The sequence below is a fragment of the Hemicordylus capensis genome, chromosome 4, assembly GCF_027244095.1.
Source record: "Hemicordylus capensis ecotype Gifberg chromosome 4, rHemCap1.1.pri, whole genome shotgun sequence".
In the NCBI taxonomy this organism is placed as follows: domain Eukaryota; kingdom Metazoa; phylum Chordata; class Lepidosauria; order Squamata; family Cordylidae; genus Hemicordylus; species Hemicordylus capensis.
In genome coordinates, this window is record NC_069660.1 from 55299740 (window position 1) to 55321488 (window position 21749).

At 45.2% G+C, this 21749-nt stretch overlaps 1 protein-coding gene across 6 annotated transcripts in view; it reads left to right on the forward strand.

Moving 5' to 3' along the window:
• DENND2C (DENN domain containing 2C) overlaps positions 1-21749 on the forward strand; it is a 76530-nt gene that overhangs the window by 36554 nt on the left and 18227 nt on the right. For all 6 annotated transcript variants that reach the window (XM_053249863.1, XM_053249861.1, XM_053249867.1 and 3 more), the window contains exons 3-12: positions 1113-1261; positions 2027-2133; positions 4232-4402; positions 9166-9262; positions 9864-9908; positions 13121-13308; positions 17205-17314; positions 18470-18539; positions 18857-18934; positions 20907-21047. In XM_053249863.1, coding sequence (XP_053105838.1) covers positions 1113-1261; positions 2027-2133; positions 4232-4402; positions 9166-9262; positions 9864-9908; positions 13121-13308; positions 17205-17314; positions 18470-18539; positions 18857-18934; positions 20907-21047 — 1156 coding nt within the window. The remainder of the gene's footprint in view (positions 1-1112; positions 1262-2026; positions 2134-4231; positions 4403-9165; positions 9263-9863; positions 9909-13120; positions 13309-17204; positions 17315-18469; positions 18540-18856; positions 18935-20906; positions 21048-21749) is intronic.

Below are 21749 nucleotides of genomic sequence, written 5' to 3' on the forward strand. Positions count from 1 at the left end.
GCATCAAGGTTGGTCACAAGCACGAAACTTGGCCTGGTTACCAAGGATAGTCAAAATTTGTCTCATGAAATCCACTTTGCCTGGCTGAGAATCTGAAGGGAATTCATTTCAAGTTGCTTTTTATCTAGCAGCCTTGAATGTCCAGGATATGTAGAGCAGCAGCTATTAAGTGTGCCTAATTCTCTGTTGAATTGTGGACTTGTGGCATTTTGGGTATAGGTGTGAGAATGAAAGGTGTTGGAACTGTCAACTCTGTCCTTCATTTGAATCTGGTTATGCTTTGGAATGCAAAATGTTGCTTTTCAGGCTTTCGGGGGCGGGGGGTAGATCAGAGCAAAATTGAGTTTTTTCTTCTTATGCTTTGCCTTTGTACATTCTGGTTGATGAGAACCATAGATAGAACTTTTCCAAAAATAAATCTTTACTTAACAGTACTTTTCCTAAAATGTCCAAAAGGACAATTCTGTTTAATAAACACTTGCAGAAAGAAAAATAAAATGTAAGCCTGCTCTATCTAGCCTAATCAACCTTTCTAGTAAACCCTGGTAAGTCTAGTACAGGTTGAGTATCCCTTATCTGGACTGCTTGGGACCAGAAGTGTTCTGGATTTCAGATTTTTCTGGATTTTGGAATATTTGCATAATGAGATACCTTGGGCTTGGGATCCAGAGTGCCAAAACAGATGCCAACAGAGCAGGTGCCAGATTGAGCAGGGAGTGGAGGAAGGGGGATTTCCCTTTTCCCTCTAGTGCCAAAGCGAGAACATAAAAAACATTTTAAAGCTGCACAATAAAAACAGAGCCGCAACTAGAGAGAATTACAGACAAAACCCCTTTAACTAACAGCCTTCTGAAATAAGTAAGTTTTGACTGTGTGTTTAAAAGCAGCAAAACTGGGAATCTGCGAGCGAGTGAGCTGAGGTGTTTTGTTTTTTGTTTTTGTTACTGTGTGGTGTCCGGATTTTGGAGCATTCCAGATTTCGGATGCCCGGATAAGGGATACTCAAACTGTAAACCTTTTAATACAGGGTGGGAGGTAGACACTTCATGTCACATTCCTGCCTCTCTGAGACACTTGTGTGATGATGAAACATTCTTCTGCATTGCTTACAGAAAGTCCTTTGAATTTGAGGACATCCAGGGTTACCGAAACCGGCTAGCAGCCATGGAGTACCAAAAGCTCCATGAAGAACTGAACGGCACCACAAGCATCCGCCTCTATTGCACGCAGTCGGAAGACAACCTCTATGAGGACATTATTGGTATGTTCTACGTTCATGTGGAGTCGCAGGTGTGCATGCTTATGAGGACAAAAGTAGGGAGGAAGCCCACCGCCCTGCTGTCAGTCACCCGTCCCCTTTGGTAAGCAGAGTCTGCCCTGGTTGCATATGAATGGGAGACTACATGTGTGAGCACTGTAAGATATTCCCCTCCGGGGATGGGGCCACTATGGGAAGAGCACCAGCATGCTTGCATGCAGAAGGTTCCAAGTTCCCTCCCTGGCATCTCCAAGATAGGACTGAGAGAGGCTCCTGCCTGCAACCTTGAAGAAGCCACTGGTAGTCTGTGCAGACAGTACTGAGCTAGATGGACCAATGGTCTAACTCAGTATATGGCAGCTTCCTATGTTCCCTCGCACCAGACAAATGCATACCCCGCTGTTTTTTCCGAAGGGGGGGGAACCATAAATGTGTTCAACTGAGATTCCATGAACTGCAGCCTCTAGTGTAAGCTGTAAAAGGGCTAAAGAATCCTGTGCATTAGAGGAAGTGTCTCTGTCATCTTACTAGCTCTGGAGGGCACTGGGTAGCACATTTATGGATGGTGATCAAATAATGTTTCTTTGCTGTGAAGCAGTGAGTTAAGGAGAAGGAGCATGTGGGGATTTTTGAGTGCATGTTTTGGCTTTGCTTTTGACTCGGTCGCTGGGATGAGGCACTGGCCCAGGCTGTGCCTTAATTTACATGCATGTGTGGTAGATTTGGAGTCCTCTTTGTCTCCTTCAAGAGACTTTTCTCCCTCTCTAGATCCTGTTAAGGAGAATCTGTATGAAGACATTAAAGTGAAGCCTCTGTGGAGGATCCCGTCTGCTTGGAAGCTGCCTCCTCCCCGGAACACCGTCAAGCCACCCAAGGTGAAGGCACATTTAACACTGTCTCTGTTCATCATTATTGCCTAAGTTTGGACATGGTTTTACCATGCAGAAATCTCAGTGAAATGGAAGTGCTTCCCCTGTGCATGTACATCACTTGATTACTTTCAACAGCATGTGTGTGAACTGCTTCCATTGAAAGAATTGTGTGTTTTGTAGTGATGTGGATGCTTGATCTGTGGTAGTGGTGGTTTCAGGCATGGAAATTGTCACGTGATACTGCAGTGACTGACTGGACTGACCATGCATGTGTGTGAATTCAGCCTTAGAGAGTGGATACCACTTGTATCTTATGTTGCTTTTAGTTCAGTCTCTCTTTATCTCTAGGCAATATTCTGCACTCCCCACTCAGAAAACAAAACAGGACTAGTAACGGGGTGGAAGGTGGGAAGTACACAATCCATGTGTGGCTTTGAAAGGGTCTTCAGAAACTCCAAAAATCTGCAGTTTAGCAGCAGTTTCTCATTAGCACTAGGTGCTACATTGGGGGAAGGGAACTGCTATAGGTGAGAATAGAGCCATATGCACTGCCCTTCTTTAAGACAGGGCTACTCTATGGAGAAAGGGTACAGGGCTCCTTGCTTCCATTCTAGCTTTTGAACTACTCACTCTTTCATGCTTTGAGAGAGAATGTGTGTAGCTTTCATAGCACTCCATGCTTTGAATAAAAAAATAATTAATAGGGCTGTGCTACAAAACCTGTGGGCATTGCTCCTTTTCCTTTTCACACCGAAAGCATGTAGCTCTGAGCCGAGGAGGAATGCCAAATCCTCACGGACAGCTTCCTTAAGTGTTACCCTTTGTTAAAGGGAGCAATGCTCTGGAAGCTGTGCATGGGATTCCTTTTGACTGCCATCTAACTAGCAGGACCTAAGGGAGGAGAGCTGGTCTTGTAGTAGCAGGCATGGATTTCCCCCTTTGCTAAGCAAAGCAGGGTCTGCTCTAGGTTGCATTTAAATGGGACACTACGTGTGGGTACTGTAAGATATTCAGCTTAGGGGATGGGGCCACTCTGGGAAGAGCACCTGCATGCTTGCATACAGAAGGTTCCAAGTTCCCTCCCTGGCATCTCCAAGACAGGGCTGAGAGAGATTCTTTCTTGGAGAAGCCACTGCCAGTCTGTGTAGACAATACTGAGCTAGATGGACCAATGGTCTGACTCGGTATATGGCAGCTTCCTATGTTTCTAGGAAAGTTCATGAGCAGTCAGTATTGGAGCTGTGAGCATGTTCTTCAGGGTGCATGTATCTAAAAATATGTATGCATGTGGCTAAGGTAGAGGTGTGTGTGTGTGTGTGTGTGTGTGTGTGTGCGCACGCACGCGCGAATACCTTCTGAAGACAGAGTCAGTGGGGGAAGATAGCAAGAAAAAGAGACTTCTAAGAGCAGTGTGCTGGTGGTCATGGTGAATGGTCAGGGTAAAGGTGTGGGATGCAGCAATCTCTCACTTGTGCATGTTTCAATGTGAACATGGTGAATGCTAGATTTATTTATTTTTTTAAAGAATACTTACTGTCAGTATTTTGTGAGAGCTTGCCTTAGTTTTGTTTGGTTCTGCTGTTGAGGTAGTCTGTTAATGAAACAGTTCTATGAAGGTAGGTTGCTGCTTACTGTAGTCATTTTTCCAGTTATCCGTATTTACGTCCGTTCTCTCTCTCTATATATTTTGCATTGAGCCTGATCTGATATGAGACTACAGTAAGGGCAAAGGGCTAAAGCTCCTCTCAGACTGAGGTCCTGATCCAGATGAACCCCATGCGGTTGCTATTTGGCAAAGAAAAACTAAGTGTACTGGGGCTGATGATATGTTTAATGTAGCGTGTAGTTTGGCCCACAAATAGCTTTGCCCAGTCATGCCTCTGCTGAATGTTTCCAGCATTCAAATTCAAGTACAGTGTCTAATAAACATAATTGCCTGCCTGTCTTCTTCCCTTACTCAGAGATTGTTCCCAGCCTCTTTGATTCTTCGGCTTCATCCTCTCTGCTAAAAACCAGGCAGTCCAATCTGTGATTTATTCTCCTGATCAAGCATGTAGGGATTGCTTCCTTCTTCACTTTTCCTTTCTTTTCTCTTCTTCAGCTCCCCCTTAAGCCACATTTTCTTCACCGCAAAACCCTGGAGCTAAAGAGTGCACGTATCTGTCTGCGTGGGAAACTGGCAAAGGACACCACTCTACCTGTTACTCTGACCGAGTGGAAGTTCTTCAAAGCAGGGGAGGCTGGAAGCAGGAAGAGGAAAAATCTTCCCCGGGTAAGGACTTAACACATCAATAGTTTGTTAGTGGTCAGATGCAGTTCTGCCCTCCCTGCACCCCACCTGTTCCATTGTGTCTATTGCATGGCTAGTGAAAAGTGGTGCAATTTTTCTTTCTTTCTTTTTTACTACTCCAGAGGCTGAATGCTCCCCTAGTGTATCATTCAAGTGCAGGAGCAATTGTAAACACCAGCAAATCTATTCCCTATCCACCCAAAGCCAAAAATGGAAAGCCAAAAGCTAAACCCAAAGCCATTTCACTTTCCATTTCACTTTAAAAAATATATTGGTGTACTTATTAATCACATTTGTATTCCATCCCTCCTCCAGTGAGATCAATGCAGCATACATAGGTGTCCTTTCTCCATTTTATTTTCACAACAACCCTGTGAGGTAGGTTAAACTGAGATGATGATTGGCTCAAAGTCACCCAGTGAGTTTTATGGTTGAGAAACTCATGGCTGAGAGAGGAGTTTTTGAACCTGAGCTGACATAAGAAACTGCCTTATTGCGAGTCAGACCATTGGTCCATTTAGCTCGGTATTATCTATACTGACTGGCAGCAGCTCTCCAAGGTTTTGGGCAGGAGTCTCTCCCAATCCTACCCAGAGGTTTCTTGGATTGGGAGCTTTACTGCAGGAGGAAGTGGTGCAAGTGAGGACAAGAGTATCTAAATCGTGTATAAGTACATACAAGTGCAAATAAGCATAAATCTGAGTAAATCGGAGCTGTTCACTTTGCTGCTTTTTATCACGGTTGATTATGTTTCATTACAGTTTTTCAAATGTTGGCTTGTTCACACAGCCAGCTCCCCCCCGATTCATCCAGCCCATTCCTGGCCAATTGGGTTGTAGAGGAGGCCTTGCCTCTTCCCCTTCCAATTGGTAGTGAAGAGAATGTGGGCATTTTATGTGTGTGTGGTGCCCGTGGATCCTGCCCATGTAATTTTCTGTCTTGTTTTTTAAAAAAATAAATAAATCCCAGTGTTATTGTGCAACAACCCCAACTCTAGTATTGGTCTGGCACTCTATCCACGACACCACCTATGCACCTATTTTATTTTTTGAAAGCTGTGTTCCTTTTTTTCTCTCTGCCCTGAGTCTTTTGTTTGGCACTTGCTTTAAGCTGCAGCTGGTCAATCAGATTGGTCACAGCCCTAATTCCACAAGGCTCAGCAACTGTAATCTAATTCTAGGTTACCTAACCCATGCTTGGCCCCATGAAACGAGATTTAAGGTGTCTGTTTTCTGTATTCGGCATCATCCTACTGGAAAGTAAGGGGAGGTGTGAAAAGCACCAGATTACGAGAGCATCGATAATGCTGCTGTCCTGCGGTGTGTAGCCAAATGTTCAGGCTCATTAACAAACTGGCTGCATGTAGGCAGTATGTTGAAACAGGCAGTTAACAACGGCTACTAACCTCCATTCACAATGGAAGTTAAATTCTGTTTGTAACAAGAGGGTGTGTTGATGATGTTTGCAGAGACTGAAAGTGACCCTGAGTTCATTTGCTCTGCCCAGACTTCTGTAGCTTCTTTCCTTGGAGCTGCTCATTCCTGATTTAACATTTAACCTCCAAACTGTTTTGTGGTGTAAAGTTGCTGAGTATCTAGTTAAGAATGAGCCTGTTCCTTCAAACTGGAATAAAATTTTCCTGATGTGTTTCCTGCCTCTCCCTCCCGTGGGTGAGTGAGTAATGGAGATACACGCAAGGGGTAGTCAGAGAGGCAAGAATTGATTTTTGTACTGCCCACAGATTGAAGGAATTGGACTCTCATCCAGTTCATGCCTTGTATCAACGTGCATATGCTTGTACAAATTTTTAATAGCATGCGCTGCACACACCCCAGTTCTTTTAGCAACCCTACAAAAAAGAAGTTGCGGTTCTTCCTATAACAGACTAAGCACCACTTAAATCAATGGGACAGTTATGGCTGACTTAAGTCACATTAATGTCCATGGGATTTAGTTGTGACTAACTGTGTCTAGATACTGCCCATTATTTCTGGTTGGGAACTTGTGGAAGAGGAGCTCTCAAACTTGCACCAATTAAAGGATAGAGGCAGCCACATTGCCTAGTGGGAATCGGTTTCTGTTACTACAAAGGGAATGGGGGTGGGAGGGAGGAGAATGCTAACTGATTCCCTGGCAGACTTGGGGAATATGTTCCCCAATAAAGTCTCTCCAAGTGAATAAAGTCTCTCCAAGTGTTCCACATCAGCATTTCTTGTTTTGTGGTTATCCTAACTACCCAACCAGGAGGAATGATGACATGTCCCACTTGTGAATGCCCTTAGAGAAATCAATCTTTCTTCCATAGAGAAATCAATCCTGTCTCCCCCAAACCACCTCCAAAAAATGTGGTAGAAATTTACCAAGAGAAGAAATGCATCTTGTTATCTCACCATGAACTTGTAGGACTTGGCTGTGATTGCTGGAATGATGCCCAAATGAACTAGGAAAGCATTTCAGTTATCCTTAACACAAATGTGGGTGCTTTCTGGCATTATGACACCACATCTGTGGCTCCAAGCAACTTCTGAGTTCCTCTAGGTTCTGCATGCTTTGATGCATGGACCACCGGAGTTTATTGCAGTACATATATGGAATATGACAATAATCTTCTTCACTATTTTTCAAGTGGGGGCCACTTTGACAAAAAACCTTCAATGTGAGAGCCATTTCCCACTGTGCTGATTTCCACACGGCACAGCACTTTTCTTGGTGCTGGGAGGGGCCCTTTAAGAGCTCTGCAGGGAGAGCGCTGGAAAGAATACACTTCCCAACACTCTGTGCATGGCTTCCAAGAAGGTGCAGGCAGGGGCTTCAGAAGGCTCCATTTCCCTTAAAGGAGCTCCTGGCGCTTGGCAAAGTGCAGCATTGCACAGTGAGACTGGTCATCTGTGCATGGTGCCGGGGGACTCTGCAGAGTATTCAGCATTGGCTGAAGCTTCTCATGGCTCAATAAACAATTAGTCAGGGAGGAGCACTTAGGGTCGATGGGGGCGACCACTGGCCCTAGGCCAAGTATGACATGGAGACACTCATCTTCACATTCATAGCAGATGTATGCCCAGAAGCCAGGGCCAGTCATTGTTCCTTGGTGTGTATTCCTGTACTAGCTGGACATGCGTGACTCCCCTTCACACTTGACGTTTACCTCAGCAAACACCGGTCTTATTAGGCTGCCCTGTACATTGTGAAGCGCTCTCAAGTCAGCAGAATTGGGATAAAGGCTGGGGAAACTTTGGAGGAGCGGAAAAGAAGGCAGAAGGGAGCTGATGCAGGAAATGCAGTGCTTCCTGCATCAGGGCAGTTGTGCCTTAAGGTCACGCTGCACTCCTTCTGTGCCTCCCTGGCCCAGGGGCCACAGACTGGAACCCTGTAATCCTTGCTCCTTTGCAAGTCAGCCTTTGCTCAGGTTGCCAAGGTCAGGAAAAGGGTTGGGACTGTGAACAGATTTACCTGGTCCCTGCCTCTTGGCTTGTAGGCATTATTTGCGGTGATGGGAACAACGGAACCCCACCCTGCTGCCTTTGCTTGGAATGTTCGAATGCATTCTTAAAGCCGGGCAAGAGGGAACTTGGCCTGCATGCCGTGCTTAAAATAGGAAAGCAGAAGACGAGAGTGTCAGCAGGCTGTGCCTAGACATGCCGAGGCAAAGAGCTCTCTCTTTGCCTGTGGCTTGAGACACTTGACACCTCATATGGGCCTTGTTGGGTGGGGCTGCTGGTGGCAGTTGTTTTTTGGACATGGACATCTCTCTGGATATGAAGGGAGCCGTCAATGAAAACTGCGAGCACCCAGTAACTGAGGCCACATGACATCATGGAGTCCCCCAATATCTTTCATTAAAAATAGCCACGTAGGGGCCTATTTTAGATCAGGGCCATGATGTTAGGGGAGAGAGGATGGAACTCTTAGCTCGCTTTACTATTCCTCACCCCTTTCCCATGTCATTATTAGCTTCAAGGGAGGAAATGACGGATACCCTTTATTGTCTGTTGAGTGGCTCAATAAAGATGTCAACCAGTGTGCAGCAGCTGTTAAAATGGCAAATTCCCTTCTAGGGATTTTGAGGAAAGGCATCAAAAATATAATTGCCAATATCCTCATGCCATTGTGTAATCTAATGGTGTGGCCACACTTGAAATACTGTGTAGAGTTCTGGTTGCCACATCTCAGAAAGGATATTGTGGAGCTGGAAAAGGTGCAGAAGAGGGCAACCAAAATGATTAGGGGGCTAGGCACTTTCCCTATGAGGAAAAGCTGCATTTAGAACTTTTTAATTTTAAGTAAAGGTGACTAAGGAGGGATGTGATTGGGGAAAACTTGTGGCTTGCCGGTTCATCCAACTCACTTCTCCCTGTGGTCTGGCACTGAAATGAGATCCAGGACTTCTAGCCAGTATGTCTGTCTGGAATGTTACCTTCCTTTATAAAGGCCGTGATCCAGACTGTCAATACTAAACATCATTGAAAGAAATAAGCCAAGTTAATCATGAGTAACTTGTCTCATTAATTTCAGTGGGATTTAATCTGGATCCTGCCCTATTCTTTTCTATGGTGTTTACAGATTATTCAGTTTGCTCTCTGGATTAATCAGAGCATTCTTAGCATGGCTTGATTATTAACCCTTTCCATCTGTAGTTCTGTGTGAGACAGGTCTCTGTACTGTATGGCATGCTTTCTGGTCTTTGCCTGGACACTAGTAGGACACATGAACCCTGCTGATTTCCACTGTTGTCGTTTGGGTTACAGCTTGTATTGAAGATACAGGAGATCTTTGACTCCAAACGAGGGAAGAAGAAGGTGAAGTTGGTGGCACACACAGGAAAAGAGGTTTCTCCAGCCAGAGGTATAAATGCTGAGCTATGCACAATTTCCCTACTAGCAGCAGCATGCATAAAATTGGTGTGGGTAGGAACATTGCACTCTGCAATATTGAAAATTGTCCTAGATAGACCTATATTAAATATTTATATTTTTATCCTAACCTTCCTCCAAGTGGCACAGGGCAGTGTAAAAACTTCTGTAACAGAATTACAACAGATCAAAGTTTTTTTGGTGTGTTAATGTGTGGGTTACCAATTCTGTTTTTCTGGTCGAGTGGCACTTTCTTTTCCCATGCACATCTAATAATAGCCATACATTATTTATGTAATCTTCATCCTGCAAATTAGGTTGCCTAGTAGTAGTAGTATACAATTATGGAGATATATTATCATGCAGTCATTTGCATTGCACAACCTAGAAGATGCCTCCCTGGATTCACATAATAAGATGTGAAACACTATGTATATTCTTTAATATGTAGTGTGTGCACTTTTGCCTTGTGAGCTGTACCTAGCTTTCGATGCCATAGGCCCATGATGGGTCATCAGACAATCAATTGCCTTCCAGCTTTCCCTATTCCCACCCAGTTGGCAAATGCCAATGGAAATTTTCTTTTCTTTCAGGTGAAACCAATGGGTATGACAGCGAACCAGAGAATCTGCCGAAAAGTGAGTGAACTAGTGAGTCACTGAGGCTGAGCCAGCTCTTGGGGCATGATTGCAGCTGTCAGAGCACTTGCTGGCACACTTAATGCTGGGAATTCCTAGGCTCCTTACAGCTTCTGCCCTGGCACCATCCAGGGAGTTTTGGGACTGTGAGCTACTTGAGTCATTGGAATATTTGCCACCTGCTTGTGGCGAAATGGACTCTCAATGAGTATTGAGAGGCTGCTTGCTGGACTCAAGGCATAGATTTTGGCAAGAGCTTGCTTGGCAGCCTTCAGTGCCAAAACTTTGGTGGAGGACTCTATTCCTAGAATCTCAGTGAAGATGATAGATTGGAAGAAAGGCTGAAGTAACTGGGCATGTTAGAGGTTTCTAACTGTGTTTCTAGGGATCCCTGGAATTACTCAGAAGCATAGCAAGGGTTGCTTGAGAGGAAGAGAGGTCATGATGGACAAACTTTTCTGATGGACAGAAAAGAAAGGAGAGCTGGTCTTGTGGTAGCAAGCATGACTTGTCCCCTTAGCTAAGCAGGGTCTACCCTGGTTGCATATGAATGGGAGACTAGAAGTGTGAGCACTATAAGATATTCCTCTCAGGGGATGGAGCCACTCTGGGAAGAACATGTAGGTTCCAAGTTACCTCCCTAGCATCTCCAAGATAGGGCTGAGAGAGATTCCTGCCTGCAACCTTGGAGAAGCCTCTGCCAGTCTGTGAAGACAATACTGAGCTAGATAGACCAATGGTCTGACTCAGTATATAGCAGCTTCCTATGTTCCTGTGTCATCCATTTTAGTCTTTCCCTGCAATCTATAGCTGCAGGTGACCGTTGGCTGTGTTCTAAGGTACATACTCGGTTCATCCAGGACAATGGCAAAGCAGGAGTTCCATTGCAGTCATGCATAGGTTCCGCAGCAGATCGATCCAGTGTGGAAATAATTCCTTGAGGATAGGAAGTTCGAAAACCACTGCTCCTTAGATTCTCTAAGAGGAAGGATGCATGGTAGCAGTTTTCAGAATTGAGAAGATAGCATAAAAGAGAGCCTGAGTAAATGAGAAAGCACAGCTACCCATGTCAGAGGAACATAGGAAGCTGCCATATACTGAGTCAGACCATTGGTCTATCTAGCTCAGTATTGTCTTCACAAACTGGCAGCGGCTTCTCCAAGGTTGCAGGCAGGAATCTCTCTCAGCCCTATATTGGAGAAGCCAGGGAGGGAACTTGAAACCTTCTGCTCTTCCCAGAGCGGCTCCACCCCCTGAGGGGAATATCTTACAGTGCTCACACTTCTAGTCTCCCATTCATATGCAACCAGGGTGGACCCTGCTTAGCTATAAGGGGACAAGTCATACTTGCTATCACAAGACCAGCTCTGCTCTCCTATCCGGGTGCATTTTACCTATCCTGAGTGATGGACAAGGAGAAGAAGCTGGTCTGGCTTGCACAGTGTAGCTTCTGCCATGCTGACCCTGTATGGAGGCCTGTGATGGTGACACATGATGTCATCAGCCTGCACAGGCTACTGTGGACCTCTGTGTAAGCCACAGCAGGGCAGCACCTGCAGTGTGTCAATTTGACCCACCACCCCTCCTTTGGTGCTCTTGGCAATTGTCACCTGTAAGGGCATGTATCTTCCCCCTGTCCTTGAGTGGAGTTTGGTTGTGACAGCTGAGTATACCAAAGTGCATCACTGCAGGGGAGCCAGAAACTGCCTTTGCAAGATGCTGAAAGAAAGTACTGCAGATTTGAGAGCAGCATGGTGCTGGAGGAAGGAAGGACTTTAGAATAGGAGGGCAAATAGAATAAGTTGCCCCAGGGCAATAGTGGAGTGCCCTTCTCCAGAGGTTAAAGAGAAGGCTGAATGAGAATCTGACAAGGAAGAAAAGGATTATATCTAGGAAAATTTGCCATTTCAGAAGTGAGAGTAGATGATCTTTGAGGTTCTCTGCAACTCCTTGATTCTGTGAAATGACCTTCTCATGAAGAGTCTGAGGTCATTCACATAATCAAAAACTGTTCTACCAAGGTTTTGGAGCTGTGTGCGCTCTCAATTTTTGGTTGTGTGGAAGCAAGGTAAGAGGAAAACCTGGGTAGAAGTGTGTATTTTGTGGAAGCAAGGTAGGAGGAAAAGCTACCCAGGTTTTCCTCCTACCTTGCTTCCACACAACCGAAAATTGGGAGCACACACAGCTCCCAAATCCGGGTAGACCACAGTTTTTGATTGTGTGAATGACCTCCCCTCTCTTTCTTTCCTGGTCACATGTTTCTCCTCGGATCATCCCCAGTACTGTCTCTTGAGAACTCCTGTTGAGATTGTAGCCCAGTCACTTCTGTACTCTGTATGCTCCTTAAAATTGTGAAACGCCCTTTGCTGGGAAAAGGAGTAACTGGAGTGAGATTATACATAATGAGATTGGCCCTTTATCCTCGGCTTGCATGTAAACACTGGAGGAAGAACAACTAGAGCAGCAGGCTCCAAACTGGCTCTGCATCATGACTCATCTGCCCTAGTTGGCATCAGCATATCTGGACACACCAGCTTTGCTCCCTATATCTGGAAACTGTCAGTGCGTGTAGCCTAGCACAGCAACATGCTGGTTGTGTCCATCAGCATAAAGCCAGCCATGCTTCCTTCCTGCAGACAGTGTTGTGCAGGCGGTTAGATAAGCACCCTCTCTAGATGATAAAGATGGGAGGGGAGACAATACACTCCAGTTTAAAATAAAACTATTGAGCTGCTTTACTTGGTGCAAGCCCACCAAGCCTGAGTCGCTACAGTTGTCACAGTTGTCTTGATCCTGCTCCTTTATATCACTGTGTGCATTCCAAATGGGGGCGATGCTATGATAGTTTACTATAATGGAGAGGAAAGACTAGTGTTTTCCCTGTGCTAGATTTAGGAGCCTGCTGATGCTGGTTTGTTTTGTCTTAAATCAGGCAGCATAGCAAGATTTGTTCTTATGTCTGCAGAACTCTTCCAAGTTGTCTGTTGGTTAATTGAGTACTATACTGCCAACAACACAGCCATGACTTTCTAGTGTGCAGGAGGGAAGTGTTTTGCCCTGTTCCCAGTTCTGCTGCTGACCTGCTGGATGGCCTTGGGCAAATCCCTAAGCCTTCAGCCCCCTTCCTAGCTGTTGAATGGAAGCCGTGCTGCTGCTGCTTCCTCCACTCAAGATGTGAGGCCATAGTAGTTAGAACCTTTTGTCTTCCATAGGTCGTCATAAGCGCCTGCTGCAGGTGCAGGCTCAGTCCAAGAGGAACCCACACTACCAGACGCTGGAGCGGGACCTCATTGAGTTCCAAGAACAGCAACTCTTTGAGCTCTTTGTGGTGGTGTCCTTGCAGAAGAAGCACTCGGAGGCGACATATAGCCCACAGATCATACAACAGTTTCCCAGCAAGGTAAGTTTCACACAACTGCATCTGTTCTCACTCTGTGGAGCTTTTTTGTTTTGTTATCAGTACTTTATTATGATTCTTTTGTATCTGTAACACTAACTAGGCCAGCTTAGAAACGGCTTGGGCCCTGGGTATTTGAGACCATCGTCTTCACCATGAGCCCCACCGCACATTGAGATAATCAGGAGAGGTTCGTTTGCAGTTGCCACTGGCTCGTCTGGTGGCTACTCAGGGATGGGCCTTCTCTGCTGCTGCCCCGAGGCTTTGGAATGCGCTCCCTAGTGAAATAAGAGCCTTTGCATCTCTGACAACTTTTTAAAAGGCAATTGAAACACATGTGTTCACCCAGGCTTTTAATTAGATCAACAGTTTTTAACAGTTTTGATATTGTGTTATATTTTAAATTATTTCACTGTTTTAATATGTATCTTGTTGTCAACCACCCCAGAGATGTGAGTTCTAGGTGGCAGGCTAGGTACAAATGTTAGATAAATAAATAAATAAACAGACAGACAGTAGAAATGAAGGAGAAGAATTATAACTAAAAATCAAATCTTCAAAGTTGCAAAAAAGTTGTATTCTTTTGGATGATACAAAACTATCTGGAGCGGGAAAAGGACTCTAGCAACCACATTATGTCCTTGTTATGCTCATGGGCCTCTGCAGAATACGCTTTTAGTGTGCAGCGGGTTGGGACAGGGGAAGGTGTGCTTGCTCCTGTTTAACAAAATTGTATCTTGTAACTGGCAAAGTTGAAAGGGAGCTGAGGACCCTGGCTGACACGATGCCCAGTGTGCTGTCTCTGTAATGCTGTGCTGCGGGGCTGCTGTGCCAGGGTTGTACTAAGCAGGCCATTGTGCAAGCAGCACTTCTGCAGGTTTCCCAGTTTGGATCAATGGGGGTGCCTGTGGAAGTGCTGCTTCTGCAACCACCCATTTAGTGCAACCCTGGCGCAGCCTTGGAATGTCCCAGCAGTCCTGCAGTGCAATGTTATGGAGAGGCAACGCTGTGCATCACGTCAGTCCCTGTCTTTGCTGGGCCCTTCCAGAATTTTCTCTCTGATCCTTTGAGTGCCAAAGAAGCTAAGGTTGCTTCCATACCAGAGCCTTTTAGCGCTGCTGAGGTATTGCTTTTCTGCAGTTAGCTAGAGCTTTCCCAGACAGCAGAGCTTTACTGTGGATTTTTTGCTAGGCTTTACTGCGAGTTTGAAGTTGCCCAACAAAGACAATGTAAAAAGTGGATTTTTTTAAAACCCTGGATAAAAATCAGGCTACACTCTAACGCACAATGAAAAACCCGAGTTGTGTGTGAAGTGCTCCCCAATAGCTTGCAGGGACTTCGGGGTAAATTTGGCTGATTATGTGCGCGCACACACCTCCATTCTGGAGGAGATGCAAATTACAAGCCAGGTGTAAAGAACTTCCTAGAAGTGAAATTCAAATGAAGGTGCTACACCGCACTTTAAGAGTGCACTGTATTACCCAGCCTTTCCTGATGGCCAAGTTGCACTCAGCAAAGGTCTTTTCCAGTGCTAATTGAAAGCTTCCTGTTTGAAAATTCAGCCTCTTGTATTGCTTCCCTGTTCAGACTGCTGTGTGAGTGAAATTACTGGTTTCTTCCCACCACCACCCCTCCTGCTCTAACAATAGTGGTGTTTCACTGTAAAATAAAGAAAAGGCAGTGGGGGAGAAATAATGGATGGAAAACAGTCTTTTGGCATGCATACTACAGGGAACAGCTATCCCGGTTCCATATTGCAGTGAGTGGGGCTTGCTGGGACTGATGATATGGTGGCCATTTGATATCATTTTGTCATACAAGACCTGGAGCATCCTCAGAGCCTAATTTTATGTCACATGAAAACCTGTTTAATAAAAGCCCAATTGCTGCTTTCCTCGAGAAATGCAGCTTCAGGGAAAGGATTTGGGTTAGAGAAGTGGTGGATGGTGGTTGTACTCTTAACCAAGTTCCTGCCCATAATGTCTCCACTCTAAATTAGTCCTCCGATTCATTGTGGGTTTAGAAATCTGGGTTTGCCTCTTCAAACATGTGTTTGGAATTCCATGGGACAGGACAGGGAAGGAGCTTGGGAGAATGGTAGCTACTACAGAAAGGGTAAGCATTCCCTTTCCACACCATGTCTTTACTCCAAATTGTGCTCTCAATGTTACATTTCCCTAGGAAAAGCTTTAATAAATAATAGAATAACTGTATTCTATTATTTAACAAATTGTCCTCTGGGTGGCTCACAAAGCAAAACAATAAAAGAGTAAAATAAAGCATACTACTCTGCTAAAAACCCATTAAAGCAAACAAAAACATGTGTGTTGTTATACATGCTGGCAAGCAACATACTGTTTCCCCCACTCAGACTGAAGCCATTGTTCCTGAGCTGTGGGGTAGAGGGATGGCTGAGTGTTGACCTAGTTGGTGGTGCTCAGTCTCTGTTGTAGAATCTGGGGCTGTATGATTTGCTGGATGGTTTGCCAGACAGTCGTGAGAGAACTTTGGTCTGCTTCCGGAAAATATGCACCAGTTTCTAGTGGTGCGTGGCTGGCTGGGGGTGGACGCTGGAGAAAGGAAGTACAGCTGAGTTAACCATAATCCCCAAAGCTGTGCTGACTTCATCTAGGCTGCTGTTGATAACAAAAACAGGGAGGGGAATGTGTTGGCCAACATTAAGCAGGAGACCTAGTGAGCAATGTCCCACCTCCTCACGTGACCGTGAGCTGTTTGTATCGCTGCTGGAAAAGTGGTTGGCCTGCTGCCAATCTGCTTGCCTTCTCTCTGCCTGGGAATGTTGTGTGGGATGTTAACGAGGCTTGTGCAGGAGGGTCTTTCAGCTGGAGTTCCAACAGGAAACATTGCCCCAGTAATTGTAGAGCAATGATTATACCATGCGGGCAGTAATTACAGACCTTCACCAGCTCCTAAAATAGTGCTGCCTCAAAACAGTCTGTCAGTCCCTTCATTGCCTGGACTCTGCAGTGAAGCTGGGTTCCTGGGAAACCTTTACTGGACTCCAGAGCAAGTCAGGCTAGATTGGAGTGGGCAGTGTGGCCCTTGCATGGCCTTCCAACCAACAAACACATGACATGGAATGTGGCCCTGCAGTTTTGTTTGGTTTTAAAAGTTTCAATACTCGCTGCAGGGGGGAGGGGGCAGAATCAGGATTGGGACTGTGGTATGTGGGGATGTGTTTTTTAACCATTTCCTGCTATGCCAGAGTACTGAGAAATCAATTGACAAACTTCCATTGATGCCACCCCCAAAGCTGCTGTTAGCCCTGGCAGGGAAACTTCCATTGATCCCAATGGAAGGTTTCCTCCTGGGGCCAATAGCAGCTTTGTGGGGTGCGGTTTTCATTGGAACTGCAGGATAATGGGGAAAGGTTCAATACCCTCTCCCTGTGAGTCATGGTCCTGATCCTGATTGCCCTGTGCACTCTCCCCCACCCAACAGCTGCTATTTAACCTAAAAAACAAAACACAGGCCCAATGTCTCATTTCACATAACGTGTATTTTGGTCTTTACAAATGCACTATGAAACCGTCAGCCACTGCTAAACTGTGTACTCTTACCATGAAACTGATATTCTTATACCTGAAAACTGTGACTGAGCCTTTGAAAAACCTCTGTAGCAGGGCTCAGAAATCCTCAGAGTTAAAAATAATAAATTACAGCTTCTCTTTGATTTATTGATTATTTATTATTTTTTAAGGAAATACATGGAGGAGAGAGAGGGTAAAAACTGTTGGGGGTGGGTGGGATTTGGGACTTGGGAATAGCTAGAGTGCAATTTCCCATATCTGCATCCCACCTGACTAGTTGTGGAGTGAGGGGAACATTTTGACTGGCTGTGCCTGTTCGATGACCCCTGGCATGTTTTTCCTCTGCAGCCTGACCACTCTTTTCGGCAATCTAAGGACATGGAGGAGAGGCTGAAGGTTATCCCCAAATTCTGTTTCCCTGACCCCAAAGACTGGGGTCCAACGTCAGAGTCAAAGAGGTAAGTGACTTGAAAGTTAACGGACTTTCTTCTGAGAAGATCTAGATCAAGAACAGGATGTTTGAGGGGTTGTTAATCTCCTAGAGCAAATCTTGTGCTGAGAACAGAATGGTGATGGTGGGGGTCAGCAAAATGATCAAGGATGGCTGCCTGCCCTATGGATAAGAACATGAGAACAGCCTTGCTGGATCAGGCCCAAGGCCCATCTAGTCCAGCATTCTGTTTCGTACAGTGGCCCACCAGATGCTGCTGGAAACCACAGGCAGGAGTTGAGGGCATGCTCCCTCTCCTGCTGTTACTCCCCTGCAACTGGTAGTCAGAGGCATCCTGCCTTTGAGGCTGGTCTTTAGCCCTCCAACTAGTAGCCGATGATAGACCTCTCCTCCATGAAGTTATCCAAACCCTTCTTAAGGCCATCCAGGTTGTTTGCTGTCACCACATCTTGTGGTAGAGAATTTCACAAGTTGATTATGCGTTGTGTGGAAAAGTACTTCCATTTGTTGGTTCTAGATTTCCTGGCAATCAATTTCATGGGATGACCCCTGGTTCTAGTGTTATGTGAGAGGAAGAAGGTGGATGGTAACCACCTCTCTCTCTCTCCATCCAATTTTGTAATTCCCAAACTGAGAAGGTGCTGTTTTGTTGACTTAAGAAATCTGAATTTCTTAATGAAACTTTAAAAGATGTATTGCCTTCGTTAGCAGGGCTTACTAACAAGTACTATTTGTGTGTGCGCACACACACACACACACACACACACACCCCAATGCTGCTGTTCTTATTTGCCTTTTACTTTTTGTCCTTCCTTTCTTTTTATCTACCACTGTGTAGTCATGGTCTAGATGCTGCTATGCCAGAAACTCAGCATCCTGCTTACCTACCCTAGTGGGACCTCTGACAGGGTGTGGTAAAGAGGTCATTTCTTGGCTGACAGTTCTGGTCCTCAGTGGCAGGGTGGAGAGCCTAGAAAGCAATCAACTGCTTAATAAATGAAATATCTGCTGTAAACATAGAGGCTTCTGAACAATCCCCATGTGAGGATTAGGGAAGAGCAGTGTAGCATAGACTTAAAGCCATGAAGACCGGGCCCCCTTCAGGGTAGATAACTCCTGCTTGGACCCTCAGTGCATCTCACAAATTCTTTTTGGTTTCCAGTGAAACCTTTTCCTTTGTGTTGACGGGCGAAGATGGCAGCCGCTGGTTCGGATATTGCAAGAAGCTCCTGGTGAGTAGCAAATTTTCTTTGATGCTAATTCTGCAGTTGTAGGTGTAAGGACGACTGCTTGTCAACAGTCCTGTGGGCTGAATAGCTTTCAATGCTGCTGAAATGGTTAGCAGTCTAGATATACTGTACACGAGCAAAATGGAGCTTCAAATCATTCTTCAGCCAGGAAAAGGCAGAAAAAGATCTATTTTGGAAGCTGAAGGGAGTGAAACTTTCAGGCTACAATGAGGTGCAAGTTACTTAGCAGTTTGGTCATTCTGCATATTCCTTAAGATAGATTGCTGATTTGTGCATAACTGCCGGCTCTTGTCTTTTAGCCAGAGGGAAAAGGGAAGCGGCTACCTGAAGTATACTGTATGGTAAGCCGTCTAGGCTGCTTCAACCTTTTCTCTAAGGTGAGTGAATTGCTCTCTGGTCCATAGCAAATTTAGCTGCTTAGAACTTTAAACCCCTTTCTAGTGTCACTTTTCCTTGTCCAGCTTGCACAACTTTGTACTGCACCTGGCAGTCAGCTAGGGCAGGATTGCACAACTTCCAACTGTCCTGCAGATGCTGGACTACAACTCCCATCATTCCTGACTAATGGCCAGTATGGCTGGAGATTATGGGAGCTGTAGTCCAAAACCAGCTGGAGAGCCAAAGTTGTGGAGTCCTGATCTAGGAGATGCAAAGAGAAAAGTTGACTTTCAATGCATTTCTATTGATATGGAAGGAAAATCACCCTTCCACATCAATCAGAGTTCACTGAGGGATAACCCTGCACCCCCTAATCCCTTAGAGTCTTGTTTGGAAAGTATTGCCACTCAGGGTGATCTCCTGATTTGGAGAATTCCCCCGCCAATCCTGTTTGCTTTCTCTTACTAGAGAAGAAACTGCAGAAAAAACCTGTCTTGTCTCCTACCTGGTTGCAGGCCAGCAGCTAAGAATCATCAATTGAATGCTGTGTCTAATCTGTTCCAAAATTATTTTGCCATCTCCCTGGCCTCTCCAAATAAAAGAATTGGATAACAGAGGATAGGAAAGACCTTTGTCTGAATTTTTTGATTGCTGCTGCCAGTCAAAAATAAATAATACTGGGCTAGATGGACCAGCGGTCTGAGTCAGTCTCAGGCAGCTTTATATGTTCATATCATTTTATAATACATCAGCTGTTCATGCTCTGGAAAACTCTTAGGCTTGTATTTGTAGCAAATGCAGTTCTGTATGGGCTCACATCCCTGTACATAGGCTCTCTATTTGGTTTCTGGTTTCAGCTCTGGTTCACTTCTAGCCTTGGCAGCTCCTGACAATCTGTTGTTCATTTTTTTTGCCAGTAGTTTACTCTTGAGCAATAACTTAAAACACCAGTCACTCCACAAAAAGACTCCATCAAACAAATTGTGCCCAGTACAAAGTCTCCATTAAAAGGAGGTTGCCAGCCAGAGATGCACATGCATGTATAATCATCCATATGAAGCAATGTGTAAACATTGAAATTTAAGAGTTGTATATTCTGTGACCTTTTCCTGGACATGCTCCATTTGCATGTGTATTGGGGATGCAGGGCAGGAAGGGATAGCATGTCATGAACAGGAACATGGACTCTTCACAGTGTTCTGTTGCATTAGGGGATTGGACTAGGGAACATCTTCTGCTTTGGCTCAGTGGTTGACCACTATTACTACTACTGCTACTACTATGGATATTTATATACCACTCTTCAACAAAATTCTCAAAGCAGTTTACATAGAAAAATAAATAATACATAAATATTATACCACTACCTAGTCCTGTCTCTGGGATGCACAATAGGCAATAAGACCCAACATCTAATTGTGGTTCCATGTTACTCCAAGCAGACTGCAGCCATCTAGAAAAATGAAGGAGGAACCAACAGAAAATAAGTGGAATGTATCTAAATGTATAATTAAGAAAGTGTAAAAAAAAAAGTGGGGGTGGGGGATGGAAGTGTAGGCTGCCCAACTCTGACAAAAATGCTGAGAACAAACTTTGAAAATAGTGCGTGTGAACTACCGGAAGTGAAAGGATGAGGAATGGTGTATGGAAGAGGAGGTGGAATTGGGGAATGCACCTGGGAGGTGTGCCTTGCATGGGCAGGGACTGCCCATGCTTGGTGAAACCACAGCTGACTCACTTTCAAATGAAATAACCTGAAATACTAGTTTCTGTGGAAGGTCGTTCTGCAACAACAGCAAAAACCTCCTCTCTGTTGATATGAGCATGCATTTACACCACACCTACTGCACATGACATAATATGTCTGTATTAGCTGACATGTGGAAGTGCCATTTCAGTCCCTTCTGCCTCTTCTGACTTGCATTGAGGCCAAAAAGACCAGTCCAGTAACGCCATGTTCTTATTTTGCAGATTTTAGATGAAGTAGAGAAAAGGCGGGAGATGTCCCCAGCCCTGGTGCACCCATTCATGCGCAGTGTCATGGAAGCACCATTCCCTGCTCCTGGGCGCACCATCACTGTGAAGAGTTTCCTGCCAGGAGCAGGAAATGAGGTAAAAGGAATGGTGGTTTGTATTCCAGCGGAGTATTGCCCAGTAAGGGATGTTCTTCTAAGTGGTTTCTGTCCCTCACACAGATGGGCTTTCACGCCTGCGTGGAGAAGCATCCGGAACCCTCACAAGCTAATTTTTCTTTCTTTCTGCCTTCAGATAGGTAGCTAAGCTCCACCCCCTCCATACACCTTAGTCACATGACCCTCACCCATCTCCTAACTCGTTTCCTCTTTTTGAAGAACTGGAGTTCTTCTGGTGGTCATCTGTCCAATCACACACCTGCCCACCCTGCCCTGCTGCAGAGCCTCATTCGGTGGACTCTAGGAGAGGGGTGAGGGTCACGTGACTAAGATGTATCGGGGTGGTTGAGCCTAGCTACCTATCTGAAGGCAGAAAGAAAAATTAGCTTGTGAAGGTTCCGGATGCTTCTTCACACAGGTGTGAAAGCCCGTCTGTGTGACTGGACAGATGACCACCAGAAGAACTCCAGTTACAGGTAAGCAACCTGCAGTTCCCTTTGCTCCTAACACAAATCACTGGCAAGACTAAAGACTAATAGAATCAATTCACATGGAGTTAACTTGTTGTTGGTGCTTTTTAACTGTCCTTTAGGATACAGCTTAGGGCTTGCCAAGTCTCTGTGGAACACCCACCCAATGTTTTGTTCTCCAGAAAAAGAAATAAGGCCATCCTTTTGTCCAT